This window comes from Corapipo altera, unplaced genomic scaffold (assembly GCF_003945725.1).
Source record: "Corapipo altera isolate COAL_440 unplaced genomic scaffold, ASM394572v1 61305, whole genome shotgun sequence".
Taxonomy (NCBI): Eukaryota; Metazoa; Chordata; class Aves; order Passeriformes; family Pipridae; genus Corapipo; species Corapipo altera.
The window spans coordinates 8140316-8161900 of NW_020884909.1; the positions used below are offsets into that span (position 1 = coordinate 8140316).

Sequence of the window (21585 nt, forward strand, 5' to 3'; positions counted from 1 at the left end):
GGGTAATGGAATAAGAGCAACCTTGGAGAGGCCAAGGTCCTCTGTAAAGCCCCCTCCAGGCTCAGGACTGACCTCAGGTCCAAGTCAGCCCAGACAAGTCACGTACAGAGACACACCGAGAGGGCTTGGGGAGAAGGAGGTGCTGTAGGTGATGGGTGCATTCCTGGAATGGGAACTGTGGAGTGAAGCCAGGCAGAAGAATCACACTTGTCAGATGCTATGTTAGACTTACAGTATTTCACTGGTTATTAGGATCTCTCTAAATAATTGAAACACAGGATTAAGTAACAGAATAAATTATGGTACACAAGAAATTGTCATCAGGTTACATGGCTGATGAATGGTTTTCAGGCATTGCCAGACTGTGAGGCTCTGTACCAGTGGAGATTTTGCTGAGGGCACAGATCCCACATCTGGTTTTGTTCCAATGTTTCCTGTCTTGTTCTTGTGACTGGGGGGCAAATTTTGAAAATATAATGCCAAATACCCTTCTGACATAAGAACCCAATCTGCTGTTGGGGTGGGAGAGGTACTCAGGTCATACTGGTGGTGAGTTCCTTTCTGTTTGCCTCATACTGTTTGCTCCATGGCTTGGACAGGGGCACTCTGTGCTGGGTCAGGAACTGGCTCAAGGGCCGGGCCCAGAGAGTGCTGGTGAACGGGGCTGCATCCAGTTGGCGGCCGGTCACCAGTGGTGTCCCCCAGGGGTCAGTGCTGGGCCCAGTCCTTTTTAAAATCTTTATCAATGATTTAGATGAGGGGATTGAGTCCATCATCAGCAAATTTGCAGATGACACCAAGTTGGGAGGGAGTGTCAACCTGCCGGAAGGCAGGAGGGCTCTGCAGAGGGATCTGGATAGACTGGAGAGATGGGCTGACTCCAAAGGAATGCAGTTCAACAAGGCCAAGTGCCGGGTCCTGCACTTTGGCCACAACAACCCCCTGCAGCGCTACAGGCTGGGCACAGAGTGGCTGGAGAGCAGCCAGGCAGAGAGGGACCTGGGGGTGCTGATCGACAGGAGGCTGAACATGAGCCAGCAGTGTGCCCAGGTAGCCAAGAAGGCCAATGGCATCCTGGCCTGCATCAAAAACAGTGTGGCCAGCAGGAGCAGGGAAGTGATCCTTCCCCTGTACTCTGCATTAGTGAGGCCACACCTTGAGTATTGTGTTCAGCTCTGGGCCCCTCAGTTCAGGAAGGATATTGAGGTGCTGGAGTGGGTCCAGAGAAGAGCAACGAGGCTGGTGAAGGGACTTGAGCACAAGTCCTATGAGGAGAGGCTGAGGGAGCTGGGGTTATTTAGTCTGGAGAAGAGAAGGCTTAGAGGTGACCTCATCACTCTCTTCAACTCCCTGAAGGGAGGTTATAGCCAGGTGGGGGTTGGTCTCTTCTCCCAGGCAACCAACAATAGGACAAGGGGACATGGGCTCAAGCTCTGCCAGGGGAGGTTTAGGTTAGATGTTAGGAAGAAATTCTTTACAGAGAGGGTTATCAGATATTGGAACGGCCTACCCAGAGAGGTGGTGGATTCACCATCCCTGGAGGTTTTTAAAAAGAGATTGGACGTGGCCCTTAGTGTCATGATATAGTAATTGGAGTTGGATCAGAGGTTGGACTTGATGATCTTGGAGGTCTTTTCCAACCCAATCTATTCTATGATTCTATGATTCTCGTCTGATGTTCCACTCTCTGTGTGGTACCCAGGCTTCTTCTGATGTTTTAGTGGCAAAATAGTGATTATTATAACAGCAGCGTGCCTGGTTAAACCTGTCTTTTCAGAGAATGTTTTGATAAAAGCTGAAATGTTTCACTAAAACCTGTAATCTTCAACGATTTTTCTGTGAAGAAGGTCCTCCCTGGAGCCTGTCACGATACCGGGGATGTACAGGGCCTCCAGCAGCAGCACACTGAGAGTGTTTTCAGACAGAATCTCTTTATGTGGGACCAGCACCCTATAGATACCCTGCTCATTGGTCAGCCTGTCTCTATTTTGATTCATTTTTTATACCCATGGGCAGATAATTTCTGGTATTTCTAGGTGTTTTTCTGAAGGCAAGGAGGCCATTTCCCTACCCCATGGGCATGCAGGTGGGATGGGGTGTTTTTTTTCCTGAGATTAGGGATTCTGTCATGCCCCAGTCTGAAGTGCCTTGTCCCGAGGCCTTCACATTCTGGACCTGTTGCTGGTCAGATTTGGTTGTCAGTGGGTCTCAGTTAATTAGCAAAGGGGAAAAACAGCTCGAGATTTATCCCACAAGATGAGTGGGGTTTCATGCCTGTCCATCCTTGATGAATGCCACATCAAAGCAAGCACCACATCATCCCCCTGATGTTCCCCTTCCCGGGGCCTCCACTGGCATGAGGCATGCCTGCAGCATGCATGAAGGCACAGGAGTCTCTCCCCTGCTCCACATCCCCAGTACCCTTCCTAACACTTCTTTTTTTCTGTACAAAACACTCTGGTTGAAGTGTTCAAATCTGTTGCTTTGCCCCCTGTGTGCACAGAATTTGGTTCCTGCTGCCTCTGCCCCTGCCCTGAAGGCCTTGTAATCAGAAAGTGCTACAGAAATCTTCTGAAAACAACATTTGTGCCTACTGAATCACAGAAATCTGAAGGCTGGAAAAGACCTTTAAGATCAAGTCCAGTTGTCAACCCAGCACCACCACAATGTTCACCATGAAACTATGTCCTCAAACATAACCACATATTTTATGAACACTTCAAGGGATGGTGACTCCCACTTCCCTGGGCAGCCTGTTTCAATGCTTTACAACCCTTTTCATAACAATTTTTTTCCTGATACCTAATCTAAACTTCTGATGTAGAACCATAGAATCACAGAGGTTGGAAAAGATTACTGGTTCTTTAAGATTCCTGGCTTTTCCATAAAAATGCTGTAATGAAAACTGGCTTACAATATTGTGGCCATTAGCAGTCTAGTTTGGGTGTGGGTGAAGAAATGAAAGAAAAACTTTGGGAAATTATGGGGGTCTTGTTGCATGGGGGTTTTTTTATTTGTTTGGGTTTTTTGTTTGGTTGGTTTTTAATGAAGTCAGTTCCATGTTGGGGATTTGATGGGGAATTCAGCATTGTAGGGAAAATTTCCACCCCAAAAATGAAAGGCAGGAGGCTCCTGACCCCTGTAGAGTCACAAGGTTCCCATGGGCAAAAGCGAGTCTTTTAGACAATGAAGCATGTGTGTTGTTTGATGTCCAACTTTGAAATTCAGGACTTCATGGGTTGATACAAATTTGTTCAGCTTGGACTTTGCAACATACCACAAACCAGCAATCTCCTTGGCTTTCTCTACTGGCTTCCCCCTGGGTAGAGGTTTGGTGCTCCTGTGTCTGTGGTGGTTGCAGTGGCTTTGGCTGTCCCTGAGGCTTGGACCCTGGTATTCTGCCATGGGATGCCACTTTGAGACCAGTTTATTGTACACAGTGCATAATATCATACAAAACCTGATATGATAGGATTCTTAGATGGCATTTGTGAAACATCTTTGGGTAGTTCATCTGAAAGCATTATAGAAAACCAAACTATTATCGTAAATTTGCATAAGACTTCTCAGGGTTCAGGACTATTGGTGGGATGGATTGAAGATCGGACAATATTGTTGTCAACCTCACGAACATTCTCAGTGTACCTTCATATTTCTGTTTTGTATTTCTCCATAAGGAAACACTTGACTATGCTGAGTGTTGTATTTTCTTCTCTCCACACCCATGTTGGTGCTTCAGTGGAAGCAGAGGAACCACCATGATGGAGGATTGTACCTTTTCCCTCCTTCTCTGGCTGAAATTGTTACTGTTAAGGGTGAAAGTGTCCAGTTCCTCTCCTGAGAAACAGTGCATTTTAACAATAGCTTGTAACAGTGAGAGGCATAAAGGCATAAATTATGTGCTGGGTTTACAAAAAGCAAACTGGTTTTTCCACCAGGGCAAGTTGTGTTACACTTTGTTTCAGTTGGATGTCTCGTGCTTTCTTTTGATGAAGTGCCCCTTTTTTCAGCAGTGGGTGTAGGACGGTGGAGGCTGCTGAGAGAGCTCCTTTGGTCCTGGGGTGAGAGGACCCATAGAGGGAGAGGGTGGGAAGGAGGGGGAGAAGAGAAACACCCCATGTGAGTCTGTGGGGAAAGCCAGAGAGGAGCTAGTGAGGACTGCCCTGGAAGGGGAAGGAGGAGGAGGGCTGGGGAGGAGAAGTTGGAGGGGGCTTAGGGAGACGCTGTTTCGGGGAGTAGATGCCTGTGCAGGCAGTGGTATTGCAATGCTGGCACTGGGAGCAGGCTCCTACAAAATCTTTCTTGGAGTTTCTGCCTTTCTCAGTAAACTGAACTGGGTGGTTCTGCCATGGAGACAGCAGGGAAGAGCCTTTGCAGTGTTGAGCAGTGCTGTTGGGGGTGGGTGTGGGCTGGGGTGAGTCATACTTTTCTTTCACGTCCTAGAGAAGACAGAGCAGTGTTTATACTGAGAAAGGACAGAGCTGTTGAGGACAAATATATGATGATGAAGCTGGCAAATCCTGGCAGACGCAGAGGCCAGCTGTTGCCACTGTGCTGCTGTCTCTGTTCACCCACACACTTGTTAGTGGCCAGGCGAGACTGAAATCTGGAAAGCCACCTCAGTTTGCTGTGTACATTTATGTCCCTTGGGCTGGCCTTACCATCGTTTCCTATGGAGGCTTCTGTTTGAAAATCAGATGAAGACTTTGGCTCTTGAGGACATGGTTTAGTGGTGGCCTTGGCAGTGCTGAGTTACCTGGAATGGGGGGGTGTGGGACATTGGGGACTGCAATGGCCCATGAAGGGCTTGCTTGGGAAATACCCATGAGCATCTGCAGATCTCTGCTCTCTTTCCACCAGACCTTCCTGGAGAGGTCAAAGGACAGCGGGCATGAGTGATGGCCAAGCAGGGACTGGCAGACTAACAGGTCCACTGCACACATGCTCAGGCACTGCACACAGACCTTGCTTTTGTTCAGCCTGCTACCTCTGACTAAGGAACAATAATCAAAAGCATTCCCAGTGCTCAGTGTGGACAGTTTTCTGTGCTGCTACTCCTTGGGGTTTTGCTACTCACCATAGGCAGCCTTGCTGGCACGTGTGTGTGCACAATTGTGCGCATGAATGTGATTTACTGGTCTGTGCAATGCCACATGTCTTTAAAATTATAGTGCCCCTTTCCTACTGAAATAATTTCTACATAGAGAGGCTCCTATTACAGCAATAGGAGTGTGGACGTCATGATTTATTATTATTTATGGTCCCAGGGCCTTGTTTATGCACGATGGGTTAGGTGCTCAGGATAGAAATGCCATTATGCAAATGACATTGAATGTCCTTACTGAGCCTAAATAATTTTTGTGTTGGACGATTAAACCTCATCTGTTATTGATATGGGCTGCAGTCGGGCTATTAAAGAGTCCCAACAGTACTTACTTCCAGTAATGGGAAAATTGAGAGGAAGAGGCTAAACAATTGCCTCAAGTATGCTGTGATTGTCTGGTAGGAGTGGAACATAACGAACCCCCTGAATGGAAATCGTGTTTACTACTTAGGGATAAATAAAAAAGGAGAACACACAATAAATTGTGCTTTGTGATGTGAATTGGTGCACCAGAGAATTTGCGTACTTTCAATTTATTTATTTATTTGAATTGGGGGGGAGGTGGCAGGGTGGAGGGGGGTGTGTGATTGGGATGTAGATACTGCAAGCAGTTAGGAAGGATTCCTGCAGTGCCTGCTCCTGACTGGATGGCTGGGGAGAGCCATCCTCCTCAGGAGCTGCACTGATGCCACGCCGTCCACTTTGACACAGCTGTGCGGTCACATTTTTATCAGTGTTGATAGCTTATGAATTCCGAAATTGACAAAATTTACAGAAAAATGAGGATAATCCATCTTCCTTAGCAACCTGTCAGGAGCTGGCTATACTTCATAATCTTCAATTACAGATGCTATTTTCAGACATTTACATGCAGATATTAGAACAAAATGAAAATGAGAAACAAAGAATGAATGGAAATGCAGCTATTTATATGTATGAAAGAAAAACAACAGGTAAATTCTAGGCATTTAGATTGGATTTGGGGATCCCTTCAGAAAATCTGAGAAGGACTGCACTCACTTATGAATTACACTGTGGAAATGTAAAATGTGTCATTTCCCACATGCAGATAATGTGAAGATTGGGTCAAAAACAGGTCAGTTGTTTTGAAGTATGAGGGTAAATGTGTTCATGGCAGGGTGCATGAGCTAATTCCCACTGCCTTCAGAGGAATCTCTGGGGATGAATCCTAATTTGATTTGGGCTAAAATGAAGCACAGGTGCTAATTTTTTATAAACATATATGTTTTGTGAAAGGGAGGTTCATTTAAACCAAGGGAAATAGGTTGCACCACTGAAACCATACTTCCACGTTCTGTGAGACAGCAATGATCCCAACGTGGCTGAAATCAAAGAATAACTGGGGTTTGGCCTAAATTAGGTGTGTAAATAGCATTTACTCCAAAGCAGGATTGGTTTTGGTGGCGGTGGTGGACAGTGCAGGGAATGCCAAGTAAATTATGAAATGGTGGGGTGGCTGGCAGGCGGCAGTGGTAAGACTTTGATATATAGCTTTTGGGAAGACTTTCCCATCTGAATCCTGAGCGGCTGAGGAGGAGGGCATTAGGATGGATTTTCCATTCCCTTGAAACTCCAGGCAGAGCAACAGCAGTGCCTGTGCGCTGCAAGTGGCGCTGGGTTTCTCAAAGCCTGGGGAGATTAATTAGAGCTTCTTTGGATTAAACTCTTCGAACCATATCTAATGTTACAAATTTTTTCCCTTTGTCAGGCTGAGGTGGGGGTTTCTTTGGACAGCCTGCCTGGCATGTACCACTTCTACCTCTATTTATTAATTAATTTTAAAGTATTAAGACACAATGACTTGGAGATATTTGTGTGAAGTCTGGCTTGCTGCTGGCGCCATGGGTGAGCAGTGGATGTGGTGGATGTGACCTGAGGGACAGCACTGTGCCTTTCAGGGGCCTCAAGGCTTTTTTGACAGTGAAGGTGCTCTGTGCACCATCTCTATCAGCAGGGAAGGCAGTGCACATGGTCGGTAAGGAGGCAGACCAAGACCAGAGTCCCCAAGACCTCTGACAGTCTGAGACCCTGTTGTGCTGCTGCTACTGTGTCCTGAGCAGTGTTGTGGCCCTGGGGGCAGCTGTGTCATTGGCAGGAGGGCACAGGAGGTGTTGCTTCATGCCTGCCTGGTGTTTTAATTGGGAAGACTGAGCAGATGCAAAAAGCAACATGTGCAAGTCCCAATGGACCCCAGCTGGCTCATTTCAGTGGCCATTTGCCCTGTGCAGCAGGCAGCTCTTGTCTGTCTTTGCTTGGTGCAATCGCTTCAAGATGGGTACCGGGTCTGTGCTGCGTGAAAGGGACAGGGCAGAAGGGGGATGAATTTGTCTCACACTACCTGGGTCACAGTGCTGCTGCAGGTCTCATCCAAGCCTATGGGAGCTCCCTGATTTTCCCACATTGGCACCCTAGAAACAGGCTACTTCAGGGAACGATCTTGTTCTCTACTGTGTGTCCATCTTTGCATAACAATTTAGGATAAAATTCCAGGTAAATCTCAAAGAGAAAATTTCTGTACCTGTTGACTTTTCAGTGGGTTACACTTGGGCATCTTCACTAGGAAAAGTGCAGGGTGAAGCTGGTGATGGTCTGTCTGTCTGCTTCCCTATAGTGCAGCAGGTTTGAAAATGATCCTGAAACCTTCCTGCACCCCTTTTCCCTCCATCTGCCTATTACCTTCTCCACCCCAGGGGTGTTAGTATTTAGACATAAAGCCTTTGTAGTGGTGGTGGGTATAAAAATTTACTCAGAGCAGAAATCTTCCTGTTTGCACTTTGCAGAGAAATCTGGTGGAGAGGGACTGTGCAAACCCTGCTGCCCATGTACTGCTGCCCAAAGGTGCTCAGAGAGCACCTCTCTCCTCACCACCCCAACCAATCCTCCACCAGACTCCAGCTCTCATCTGCCAGAGCTGAGTGGGACGGGGCAGGGGAGACGCAGGAGATCTGATCTTGCCCCTCCTTTCAGTTTGAGCTTCTCATTCTCTCCTTTATATTATTCCTCGTTTCACGTGTCTGTGTTTTCTCTCCTCCATGCTATGGCAGTGGTGCTCCATGCTGATGAGACAGTGCGTGGTACAACCGCAGGCAGTCATTTTTCAGGTAATTTCTAGGGTACTGAACACCCGACTCTTGCTTTTTCACATACCAAGCAGAAGGTCAGGCTTCTGGCTGCGCGAGGAGGGACCCCTAACCATGATCGTCATTTTGGGCTGTTCCTCACCAGCAGCAGTACCAGATCACTGGTGCAGGAGCCAAATCTGAGACCCCTTCTGCTGCCCCTCCCTGACCAGCTGGAGAAGCTCCTGGGAAAAGTTGGCAGGAGGGTCTCAATGGGGCCATGGGGTGAGGGACTGCTCCATGAGCACTGCCTCCCTCTGGGGTTGGTTCTCCTCTCTTGGATGGGGTGCCTGAAAGAAAGAGCTCTGTCTGGGGGGAGCGGGAAGAGGGGACACCGCTTTACCTCTCAGGAGTGGGTCAACACCCAGCATTGTGAAACCACAGTGACAGAGAGGCTTGTGCTTCTTCATGGGGTAATGGGATCCCCTTGCCCCTCCATGGGGGTGAGAAGAGCTGCAGGCAGCACCAACTAGCTGGTTTTAGGATGAAGGCTTCTCTGCTCTGCACCTGTGGCTCTTCTCTCCTCATGGGCCAGAAGATGCTTCTGCTGACCGTTGCTCTCCCCAGTGTCTCACGATTGGTAGTGGTGTGTCTTCTCTGCCCATAGCCAAGTGTTGATCACAGCCACTGTGCCAGCCTGCTGCTGATGGCCCTGACCACAGCCCCTCTGCTGTGCAGTGGAAACTGCTACTGCAAAGGTAGATGTGATATTAATAATCAGTCCTCCATTGGGACAGCATAAGCAGAGAGGGGTCAGCAGCCACCTCAGGCTGCCCCTCAGCCTGGACTTGCTCCGCCTGGGTGCTGGAAGGAGTGGTTGGTGCCTGGTCCATGTGGCTGCTGGTGTTCAGTTGCTGGTGGCTTCAAGGAGTGATCTGGGCACTGGAAAGCACCTGGAAAATCCCAGAAAATCTTGCTATTCTTACCTCTAGGAAAATGTTGCTGGGCCATTGTAAAAGAGGTGCAGTTCCTGTCTGCAGCAAATTATTTGGACCAAAAGCAGGGAGGGACTCCAGATCTCCATTTTGCACATGTCTACCTTAAACCTTCTCATTCCTACCACAGCATAGCCTGACTGTGGGCTCTGCCTCCACACTGGGCTCAGCAACTACAATGCTTCCAGTCTCTCCAGTCCACAGATGTGGTTCCATGGTTTGGAGCTGTGCCACTGACATTGCTCCAACTCTCTGTGGTGCAGTGACACAGAAGAGCATGGCGTACCACTGTCCTGACCTCTGACAGGATGCGCTACACCCTGATCACTGCTTGCTTCTGACACTGTAACTGGTTAGTCTCTCTGAGCTTGAAGGACCAGCTCATGGCTCATTGGCATAATGTTTTGAGGTCATTACAGTTAAAGCTTTTAACTGTGGTCCTGCTTTCCCCATGACACTTCCTTGGACCTTTGAAGGGAAGCAAGCTGTGGAGTTGTTGGACGTTTGCAGGCAGGGGCTCAGTCTGGTTCCAGCTGGGTTTGTGCCGTTCCAAAAGCTGCTTTTGGTGGCAGGGTTTAGATGTGCAACTGCCACCCCAGTTGTCTTGCATGACCCAGCCTGTGGCAAGAGTCCCATCCCAGCTGGATGCTTCCTCCCAAACTACGAGTTTGTAGCTCCCACTTTGTAAGTGGGAAGCCACATTCATTCCCTGCTCATTGAGGGCAGTGGATCAGTGCCCCATGGGAGAGTACGAAGAGATTTTCGAGTCTGGATATGGTGGGGTTGTGGCTTTCATAGAACAACGTGGTAAAATCAGGCATCCTTCTCCAGGAATTGGTGTGTGCTCTTCTGCAGATATCAGAAATACCAAACAGCACCACACAAAGACAGGTTTTTCCTCTGCTGTGCTGCCAGCCCATCCATGCTCATGCATCATCAGTTGCTTGGAATGCCTCTGCAGGGCTGTTGTTTGTCTGGTGTCTTGTTAGATCAGGGTTTCGTGGACAGAGAAAACCCAGCAGTGTTGCCACATGTGCATGTACTCTGAATAAGGGAAGGTGGGATTGGAGAGGTAGGAGAGCTTGGACTGGTGTTGGAAGACTGAGAAATGCACCTTGGTGTGATGTGAAGTGAGAATAAGGAGCTTTGCTTGCACTTGTAGGAAGGAGGAAGGCTGGGACCACCACTGGCACCCTCCTCAGAGGAGGGATGCTCCTGGGCCCATCCTCTGCAATGGGCAGAAATGGGGGATGAGGCAGAGGTGTGAGTGTCTTTGAGGCAGTGGTGGCAGATGAAAGGGGCTGGGTGCATGAAGGCAAGGCAAACATGAGGGCATGGAGGGTGTCAGAGAAGGAATGAGCTAAAAGGACTGAGGAACAGGACAGCTTTAATGCAAAGGTTAGAGAGGAGCCTACAAGATGAGTCAGAGGACTCTGATCCATGGGCTGGGTGCAGGACAAGGGTGGCCAGGGGCTAGTCCCTGGCAAAATGCATTTGGCACACACATCTGGGGATTTATGCAGGGATTTATACAGCGGAGCCTTCAAGGTGTCAGACTGTACTGCAGAACATACATGTTTATTACACGGATCGGCTAATACATAGTTATCCAGGTAAATTAACTTCTGTTTGAGTGAGAGGTGGGCAACAGAGACATTAACAGGTATATTTGACCCAGAGTATTGTGTTAGTGGCAAGCACCAGATTGTATGCTGGGTTCTTGGACAAACTTGCAAGGGGGAGAAAGATGTATTCACTCAGACCAGATTTTGTTTCCTTGAAAAAAAAGTTAACTTTTTTGGATATCCCATCCCTGTTCAAGGCCAAGTTGGATGGGACTTTGAGCAACCTGGTGTAGTAGAAGGTGTTCCTGTCCATGGTAGGGAGTGGAATAAGATTGTCTTTAAGGTCCCTTCCCACACAAACCAGTCTAGGATTCTGTGATACTCTGATTTTTGTTTTGGTCACTCAAAAAACCCCCAGGTGATCCTGGTTTCCCCAGCATTTCTTCACCTCTGTGCAGCTTCTGCATTGACTTAATCTTCAGGAATTCAGCAGGGATTGGCCTCATAGTGGTTGCTCTTTAGTTTATCTGTTCCTATTGCCATTCTTAGTTTGAAATTATCATCCTCCACTTGTTATGGGCATGATTGCCATCTCACAAATAAGGGATTAAAACTTAAAGGGCAGATAGGAGCAGGGAAGAGAGAACTTTATGAGGAAACGTCCCAGTTTTGTGATAATGATCCTGACTATAAGAAGTCATGGAAATAAGGCAAATGAAGATAAGCTTTGTGCCATATACATGTATATCCTCCAAACTGGCTGTAGATTGCTGTAGCTACAGGGACTTACACAGGTTACAGGACACAAATGGTCTAATTTCTCGGGACCTGTGCTCATTTACAATACCTTTGGCTAATGAAATTAAGAAATTCCCTTGAAATGAGACAGCGTCCTTACTACCGTCAGGTGATTTATTTTTAAATAATTTGGATTTAGGAACAGTTGGCTATGAATGCATCCATTAAGCAAACATTAATATATATGTGCACTTTCTTGTGAGACAATGAAGAGACGTGACATTCCCAAGAAAAGGGGGGAAATGGGATACACCATTCCTCCCTTCTTGTTAGTGCATGTCCACTCAAGTGCCACCACTGAAATACGGAGAGTTCAGGTTTACAGGAAAGGACATTTTTCTCTAACAAGCAAGTAACTTGCACTTGGCAGTTATTCTACAAAATTTTGACCTTCAAGAAAACCTTGTTACATTTTGATGAGTTGGGCTTTTGTTTTATAAAGAAAGCCTGTTTTAGTGTTCTCCAAGAACAGTGGTGATAAGTACCAACCCACTTATTGAGCAGACTGAGTGTTGAAAGCCCCATGTAACTGGGCATTGCCTTTAAAAATGGCAGAACAAAGGATTTTTGAGTTCTATATTGCACCTACTTTCTGTCGCACAGGTAAAAGCTCTTGAATAGTAAACTTATTATCACTAAAATGCCTTTTGTTTCTTTTTCCAGGCAACTGAATACTCAGCCATGGCCTCACTAGCTAGTGGATTGGATGACATGAAGGCAAATATAACCAGCCCTACTTCTGCAGATTTGGGAGCGAGTGTTCCTGGGCCTCAGTCCTATCCTATAGTCACAGGTAAGCAATTTTCTAACACCGATAAGTGACATGAATTGTCTATGCCTGGACCTTGTAGGGAGAGGCCCTTTATGGAATAATTGTGTCAGATATGGAGTCATTTTCTCAAAAGTCTATTTTAAAATGTGGTTTCAGAGCAGCTCTGTTGAAAGTCAATTGAAAGTCTTGTGTAAATTATTTGGGTTTGCTTGTAGCCAACAAATGATATATCCACCCCTTCACTCCAAGGCTGTGCCCCTCTACTCCAAACCTGCATCCTGAGTACCACTGTGTCACCAAAAAGCAGAATGCTTGCCTCTGCCTTTGGGCTTTGGTGCTTATTTTTCATAAATATGCCCGGTGTGTTTGAGCGGACAAGGTTTTTATGACAGTTCAAACAAATGTGAATTTTGGCTGCTATTAATTCCTACAAATGCTCATGTTTTGTACCATTTCTAGAGTTGTAACTATGCAATAAGGCTAAGCATTTAAATGAAAAGCAAAGGCTGTTTATCCAGGGAACAACACATCATCTACTTTTATTCAGGAGACATACAGCAAGAGTTAAGAAACAGATAGAGATTGATAAATACTTTGGTTATGTAGTTATTTGGGGCTGAGCACACTGCTTGGAAGGAGATTGGCCAAATGGTAAGAAAATGATTAAATTGTGTCCCAAATGAATTGTACAAATCAGAAAAAACAAGGAATTTGAAAATGTAAGGCTCTGTGTTTAATATAAAGGTTACCTCTGTGCGTTACTGCTGTGTCTAACTTGTGCAAATTTTATTGGATTTTTTTCTGTTTTGCCAAAGATTGCATGCAATTCTTTATTTTGTTGCTACAAGGGAAGATGACACTGTTTTTCGTGTAGTATTTCTGTATCTTTAAAGCCCTACAGTCTCATCTAGGACAGGAGTAGTTTTGAAAACAATTGTTAGATAATTGTTTTACCCTGATACAACATCAGCCTTTGGCTTTTCTCAGCAAAAGTTTAGGAAGATTCAAAAGAAATAAGAGAGTTAGAAGAAGTATAAAAAAAATCATATGTATCTTGAAGTGGCAACGGGGAGACTTATTTTAATACGTGTTTAGTACTGGGTGGGTGGTTTCAGTGGTGGACTCATAGGTAAGAAAGGTGTCTGGGGACCCTTCAGTTGTCAGTGTGACCTAGGGATGGATAGACAGAATGAGGGACTCCTGGAAATGTATGTGGCTTATATGAGATAAGGAGATAGAGCATTGATACAGATATATTTATGTCTTTCATAGGTCTGTATTGAGATCAGTTTTATTTAATATCTTCATTATCAATCATTATCAGTATCAGTGTTATTTAATATCTTCATTAATGACGTAGACAAAGGGATCGAAGGCATCTTCACCAATTGACACCAAGCTGAGGGTACAGGTGACATACCTGAAGGACAGAGCCATCCAGAGGAACCTGGACAAGCTCAAGAAGTGGCCCATGGGAATCTCATGCAGTTTAACAAGGCCAAGTGCTGGCGCTCACCTGGGTCAGGGCAGCCCTCTGGATCGATCCAGGCTGGGGATGAGCAGATTGAGAGAAGCCCTGGGGAGGAGGACCTGGGGGTGCTGCTGGGGCAGAGGCTGGACATGCCGTGGCCACGTGTGCTGGCAGCACAAAAACCCCCTGTGTCCTGGGCTGATCCCACAGTGTGGGCAGCAGGTAAGGGGGGGGGGGGGGGGATTCTGTCCCTCTGCCCCACTCAGGTGAGACCCCACCTGCAGTGCTGTCTCCAGCTCTGGGGCCCCCAGCATGGGAAGGACATGGACCTGTTGGAGTGAGTCCAGAGGAGGCCATCAGGTTGATTAAAAGGATGGAGCACCTCTGCTGTATGGAAAGGCTGAGAGAATTAGGATTGTTCAGCCTGGAGAAGAGAAGCTTTGATATGACCTAACTGCAGTCTTCCAGTAACTAAAGGGAGCCACACAAGACAGATAGAGAGAGACTATTTGCAAGGGCCTGGAGTGACAGGACAAAGGAAAATGGATTTAAACTGAAAGAGATTAGGTTTAGATTAGATATTAGGAAAAATTCTTTACTGTGAGGGTGATGAGGCACTGGCACAAGTTGCCCAGAGAGGTTGTAGATGCCCCATCCCTGGAGATGTTCAAGGCCACATTGGACAGGGCTTGGAGTAACCTGGTCCAGTGGAGGGTGTTCCTGCCCATGCAAGGGGGTGGAACTAGAGAACTTTTCCAATGCAATTCACTCTATGATTCTATGAGTCTGTGCTATCTATAAAATCATAGAATAGAAGGAAACTGAAAGGAATATGTAAGAAGAAACATGAATCGTTATGCTGGTCGTCATAAGTCACTCATACAGCATATGAAAGTTAAAAAGTAATTTCTCCTCAGGCAATTTATTGTCACTTGTCTTCTGCAGAACTCCAGCTTAAATGATTCTATGATTCCCTGCATTTTTCTTTGAAGCCTGAAGTGCTGCTCATTGCAGAAGACCCAAGCTGTCTCAATCCATCATGGGCATTCTGCTGCCTTTAGTTCCTTCTCCTGAGTGTTTGTCCCATGACAAACCTTGTGCCCTGTTAGACATTTGTGCAGCCTGGCAGCACCTCTAACTGCATGAGCAGGTACTGCGGGCATCTCCTGCCTGGTAGTGTCCACAGTGCGCAGTGGGAGCTGATGGGAGCTGTGTCCTTGGGGGGAGGCAAAGTAGCAGGAGATTACTGAGTTGCATTATCATGGGCCAAAGTTAGGAAACCAAGATGATAATAGAGAAGCTGAATACTCCCTCACTTCTGTTGTCTTCTAAGGAACAGCCCATCCAGGATCTACTCCTGGCCAAAATGAGGTTCAGCCAAGAGCTGTTGTTTTGGCTGAAACATCAGCAGCACTTCTTCTTTTACACTTGTTTAAGCACTTCTCGCATGTCTCATGTTGCTACCTCCTTAAAATGTGGTGAGCTAGCTGATCATTTATTAGAGCAAAACCAACTACAGAGGTGACACTGCGGAGCTCAGTATTGATTTTATAGAGGTTGTCCCTGTGATGTTACCTACACTTGAGCAAAAGTTCCAAATGTTAAATTTGCTAGTTGTCCTCAAAAACATGGAGCAGACTTTATGAGCAGCAGCTCTAGAAAAAAGCTACCATCAATCTTAAATATAACAGAGTGAGAGCTACAACAGAACATGTTTTTCAAGACAGTGGGTATTTATATCTTTAGTTTGATAGTGCTGTATAGTCTTCTATCACCTGCATTCATAAAACTTAGATTTACATGAGCATACCAAAATCCTTTTAAAATGTATGTCTCTTGATATATTTTTGGAGGAGGATGTTTAGCTGCTATCCTCCCTCCTTTTTAAATAGCCATAGGAACTGTTTTGTGCTGGATATGCTCTAGAAGTGCTCGGAAGTCTGCATAACAATCTGGGTTGTACAGCACCAGTCACGTACCATACGCCCAAGTCATGCCCCCTGCCCTGATTCTTTCCTGAGGAGCTGAAAGCATGTGCAGACTGTCAGGAGCAGGAGGGCTTCAGCAGCAAGCCATGCTTTGTAATGTGCAAGGCATGTCCATTATAGCACGCTTGATGATGCATTTCTCACTTTAGTTGTGGACAGACTTCTCTATTTTCTCCCCAAAATTAATTCATTTCTTCAGTCACAGCTCTTTTCCCAGCCTGTTTCCTCAGTAGGATAAGGGATTTGGAAAAGGATACACTTTTATTGACCCTATTTCCATTGTAACCACAAAGCTGTGTATTGCCACAGGACTTTCATCTGTGATAGTTACCTCTGAAAATCAGGAATTGGGAAATGGTGCACAATGGTGGTTATGAGTGCAAGGTCCAAGAAATGTCTGCAAACGCACTACCTACTCTGCCTTCTCAGAGCTTTTTTAGTTGTCTGTTGTCTGACTAAAGCTGTGGTAAAATTCAGTGGTGGTTTAGCGTTCTAGGGCTGGGCTGGGTGGGTAGAGGTAGGTAATCGATAAGGCAGCAACCCTTGGAGGACGGTCAGCTTTGTATCAGCTGACCTACTTCAGTGGTCATACCCTGGTTCATGAGAGAAGTCTTGCCAGAGCCAACTCCTTGTTCTGGGTCCCCCTCAGTCTGGCCATCCAGAGTCCAAGTCTTGCAGATCTGTGATGGCATTTCATTTGTGAACTGCTTGTCATTGGAGGAGGAGGGGCCAACCTGATCTCTGGTCTTCTCTTGAGATTCAGGTAGTTCCATTGCTTTTAATTTCTTCACCCTTTTTTGAGTGTTTCCACTCTTCCTTGTTCCAGAAAGGCTGTGATTTATCTGATCAAACTCAGAGAAGGAGACTAAAAGCCTTGGGGGACAACGTGTTTTAGTCATGCTAGGTAGTGTGTTTTCAGGTAAAAAAGTGAGAGTTAGTTGGATAAAAGTCCACAAAATTATCAAAGTCTGTATCTGGTGTTGCTAATGCCTTGAGACAGACCTCACTTCTCAGTTGACATTCCAGATTATAAACACTTTTGTAAAAGCTTCACTGTCATAAGGCCAAGACCTGCTTAAAACATTGGCAAATGAGTTGTGGTATCCAGAGCAGTTGTGTCACTTGTACCAGGAACTCTTCTGGTGTGTGTGAAGCAAAGCTGTGAACATGATTGCATGATGCTTCAATAAAGAATAAGGCTATTGGTAAGGCTGAAAAGTCGGTAAGTAACTTGAAATATGAAAAACAGGAGTTTGAGCCAAGAACACTTATGTCCTTTCGATAACTATATCTGCTATTCAAGCTTAATCAGTTTTTATGAGAAAGTCTGGAGCAGTCTGAGCTGCCATATGCTAAGAGAACTAAGTCTACTTCATCTCGTCAGTCTTAAATCTGTAAGACAGACTGTAAGAATGTAATGGAAATAAGTCTGAGAACAGAGGTCTTGAGTGAACTATGGTTACAGTTTTTCGTTGTTCTTGTTGCCAGGCTGTGATGTAGCTGGTAAAGGTTCGAGATGACAAAGATCTTCTGTGCAGTTGTGGATAGAAAATGTAAAATTTCTCTCTCTTAGCCAGCTGGCATATCCAAACATTTGGAATGGTTCTTGAAAACCAAAGGATTGCTGAAACATTGGCATTCATGCGAATACTTGCTGCTAAGGAAAAATTTAGTGACAGCTCTCAGTATTGCTTCAGCCATAATCGTTGTATTATGGACCACCAGCCAAATATATCTGATTAAAGAACCACTCACTTTCTCTGCATCAATTTTATGCCACATTAAATATTAAGTTTAAAGAAACCCCTTCCATCACTGTGTGCTGCCACGGTCCCTAAGTGTTCTCTCCATATACAAGCCATTGACATGTGCCCAGCTCATTGCTGCTGTCGTCAGCAGTTTCCAAGCAGCCTGTGATTGTTACTAATTACTTGCACATGCATTTTTCTTGCTCCCACTTGCTGATTTCAGCATGGTTGGTATCACTCTGAGAGGAAAAAGCCATGTTAAGCTGGCACCTTTATGTGGCTCTCCAGTACAGTGCCAAGGGTGGATTGATCAACCCACAGCAACCCTGGCTGTGTCTGGCAATGGGGTCGGTTTGCAGTGGCAGAGCCAAGAGTGGTTGTTAGCCAGTCTCACCCAGGGGCATGATTCACTGCAGTGGGGTATGATGTGAACTCTATATCACTCTATTAAAAGAAGCATCACAGGGTAAAGTGTTGTCAGGGGGCTTTGGTTTGGTTCCTCTGCCAGATGTTGGAGTAGAGGAGGCTGATCTTCTTTCATGAGGGCACACTTCCATCAGCTTTTGCTTATTTGGTCCTCCTCACAGCTTACACACCCATACAGGGAGAGTAAGGAATAACAATCCATATTCCTGAGAATTATGTTCCATTTTTGTAGTTAGGGAACAAAGATGCTAAAATGGGATAAATGTAGGTCAAAGGACGAGATGTTTCTTGTTACTATTCTGCTGTGACATATAGTCCTCACCCAGCCTCTTAGTGTGTTTTTCCTTAGGAGTGCTCAGTCTCATCTGCTTCCTAACTCTTCATTCTTCTTTGTTCATCCCATTGTGCTGTGGCTGCAATTTATGAGCCAGTGTTTTGCTAGGTTTTGTTGAATGGCAGATACTACTGGTCACTTCTGAAGCTAGGCACGGTGGTAGTGCAGTTAGACTGGAAACCATGTCAAAATCAAATTCTCCCTGAGGACTTTAGTATTGGTAGCCACTATGGATTCTGATGCCTTCAATAGGAGGAAAGGAGTTGCTTCTCTAAAATTCCAGTCTGATCTCTTGCCAGGATAAAACACCAATAGATTTCAGCATTTAGCTCAATGCAATCCAAAAGGACTCCTTGTTTTTTCAACAAGAAATCAAGTGGCAGTGAGACACAGATCACTTCCGGAAGATCTGAGTAACAGATCTTTCTCAGCCTGTGGATGGAGGATTCATCTGAACAACCCTAGAAAACAGCGTTTGGGTCGAGGGGTCTGGGGAAGCCTTCCTCTCTCCACAGGTTAGAGATTAGATATTGAATTAGGACTAGAAGGTGTCTTTTCTCATTAATTTTGGATATAAAGTTAGTGATTCTTATCAGTGGGTGGCTGGGTCTTTCCAATGGCTATCGAGAGAATGAAGAGTGCTTAGCTTACACTGGACCTGTGTGGGTGGAATGGACCTGGCCCACAGAGAAAGAAGGGTCACACAAAAGTCCTGGAGGGAACTGTTATCCAGCTAATGGTCAACAACAGTTTTCCAGCAGTGTTTTCACCAGCTGAATGAAAGTATTTCAATTATTTTGGTTTCAAAAAATATTTGCATTTCTAATAATAAAAAGTAGTTTCAATTTATACTTCCTGTTCCAACTCTTTGAAATAAGACTTATGTAAAATTTTCACAATTCCTTCTTCCTTTTTTTTCTCCACTCACTACCCTATCCCCAAATCAACATGGTTTTGAAGGAAGTAAAGAAAAGGTTTGATTTTGTTGAAATTGCTTTTTCTTTTGGAAAAATGCTTTGGTGTTTGTTTGTTTGTTTTTGTTGTTGTTGTTGTCTAATTGTCTAAAGCAATATATATTTTCTATAGCAATAATAAAAAATCTTCTTCTGAGGCCACTATATTTTGGTCATATAATCTATCCTGACATGGAAATGTTGATCTGTGTTTAAACATTATCACTGACTTATACTTTGATTTCTGTGGGACTGACCTGAAGTGCAAATCAGTGTTGGTAGATGGCTGGTTTCCAGTGAAGCATAATGCTAAGATTTACAGCTTAGTTTCTACATTTAATAGATAAAAGTACAGATGCATTTTCCAATAATCTCTTTGTTACTCCCAATAGGGCCTGTCATGTTAAAGACTTGAAAAAAGGCCACATAACCTTCCGTGGAAAGGCAGCCAATCTGAAAAACGAAAGTGCCAGTTTTAATGATAGTACAGAGTCTAAGTGCAACACTGTTGAGTTTTTCCATTTTTATGAATTCTTATCTTGTCATTAAAAAAGAACAAGCGCATTTGAGAAAGCAAACGAGGGCACTTGTACCCCACTAAGACTCAGGCTATTAACTGCCTCTTTTGATGATGTACAGCCTGACTCTGTTGGGAGTTTGGCTGTGGATTTAAATGTCGAATTTAACTGTGGTAAACATGTTTTGTGCAATGCATGTATAATAACAATTTGCATTTACATAGCATCTTTTACTTAAGGATTTTGCAATCTCTAATTAATTAAATCTGTTTCTCCCTGCCCCCAATACCGCTGTGGTATGGATAATAAATACAATTTTAAATAAAGCAGTGATGGCAAGAGAATTAAGACAAGAGGGTTCTGGTGCCCCTGTGTTGCCCTGATTGTGGCAAGGCTGGGGCTTGTTCTGCAAACATGCTGAGCAGCCTCTTCTTGCATTACCCTGGTCTGAAATGCCCTAAAAAAACCAAAAAAGGGCATCAAACCAACTCGGCACCCACAGGTGGAAAATGTCCTGCTGGGTACATGCACAGTTTTGTGCTGGTGTTTGGGTCCTGGGGACTCTCACCCACCTGTGCCACCCACCACCATGGCAACCAGGGATTCAGGTGTGCAGAGCTGGCTGGTGGCTTTAGGGCATCCAAGGCCAGTTCAACCCACAGGCAGCACTTCTCACTGCCAGAGAAATGATGTAAATCTGCTATAGATCTCCAAACTGGAAATAATGAAAAAAAAGAAAAATAAAAGAAAAAAAAAAGAAAGGAAAACACTCGAGTTAGCATAAATGCTTCCTAAATTCCTTTTTTTGGCCCAGAACAATAACAAAACATCTGAGAGTGTCTGTGCAAGCCACCAAAATGATATTTCCAGGTGAGTAGAGAGATGTGTTGGCATCTGTGCATCTGCACAACACAAAAATAAAGCCTAATGGCAGTTTGAGTCAGGCTACAGAAATTATTTCTAGGACAAGGTAATTGTTTTGATGATAGTGGTTGAAAACACCTCCAAAAGACATTGAGGTACTGGAGTGTGTTCAATGACAAGCAATGGAGCTGGGGAAAGGTCTGGAGAACAATTTTGATGTGTAGTGGCTGAGGAAGCTCAGGGGGCTCAGTCTGGAGAAAGGAAGGCTCAGGAGGGACCCTCTCACTCTCTAAAACTCCCTGACAGGAGGGTTGGAGCCAGGTGGGAGTTGGGCTCTGCTCCCAGAGTAATGGTGACAGGATGAGAGGAAATGGCCTCAAGTTGTGTCAGGGAAGGTTTAGGTCTGATATTGGGAAAATATCTTCACCAAAAGGGTTGTCCAGCCCTGGCATAGGCTGCCTAGGGCAGTGGTGAATCCTCTTTCCTGAAAGGATTTAAAAGCCCTGTGAATGTGGCACTGGCGGCATGGTTAATGGTGGCCTTAGCAGTGCTGGAAAGGGAGTAGAGGGAATGGTAAAACAAAGATCATTCCAGGGCACCCCTGGGCAATGGAGAGCATACCACAAGTACTCTTACTGTCTGCTGCCTGCTCTCACCTTCCTACCATCCCCTAGAAATGGCAGCATGCCTTTTTTTTTAATCTAGGAGAAATCTGGGAGAAATCTGAGAGAAACTGTAAAGGATTCAAGAAAGAAAAGCTGCAAAGTGTGAAGTGTTCCAAATCTTGTTTTAATAATGCTGCAGTATATTTTGTGAGGAAAGCTCTTGCTTATGTTCTCTATTATATTTTTTGAAAGAGCTCTTCCTGTAGTGCTGTCCTTGGAAAAGACTGTGTTAGCTGTGAATAGAGATTTTATAAATCTACCTGGGGCTTTTTTTTGGTAATGTACCATTGTTTCTTCTTGACTT

The 21585-nt window shown here is 45.2% G+C and overlaps 1 protein-coding gene across 4 annotated transcripts in view; it reads left to right on the forward strand.

The window, feature by feature from the left end:
- Window positions 1–21585, forward strand: part of PAX5 (paired box 5) — a 128272-nt gene that overhangs the window by 55824 nt on the left and 50863 nt on the right. For 2 of the 4 annotated variants that reach the window (XM_027653177.1, XM_027653179.1), the window contains exon 7: window positions 12206–12335. In XM_027653177.1, coding sequence (XP_027508978.1) covers window positions 12206–12335 — 130 coding nt within the window. Of the gene's footprint in view, window positions 1–8169; window positions 8227–12205; window positions 12336–12864; window positions 12941–21585 lie in introns of those variants that run through there. The other 2 variants (XM_027653180.1, XM_027653176.1) reach the window with 2 other exon arrangements.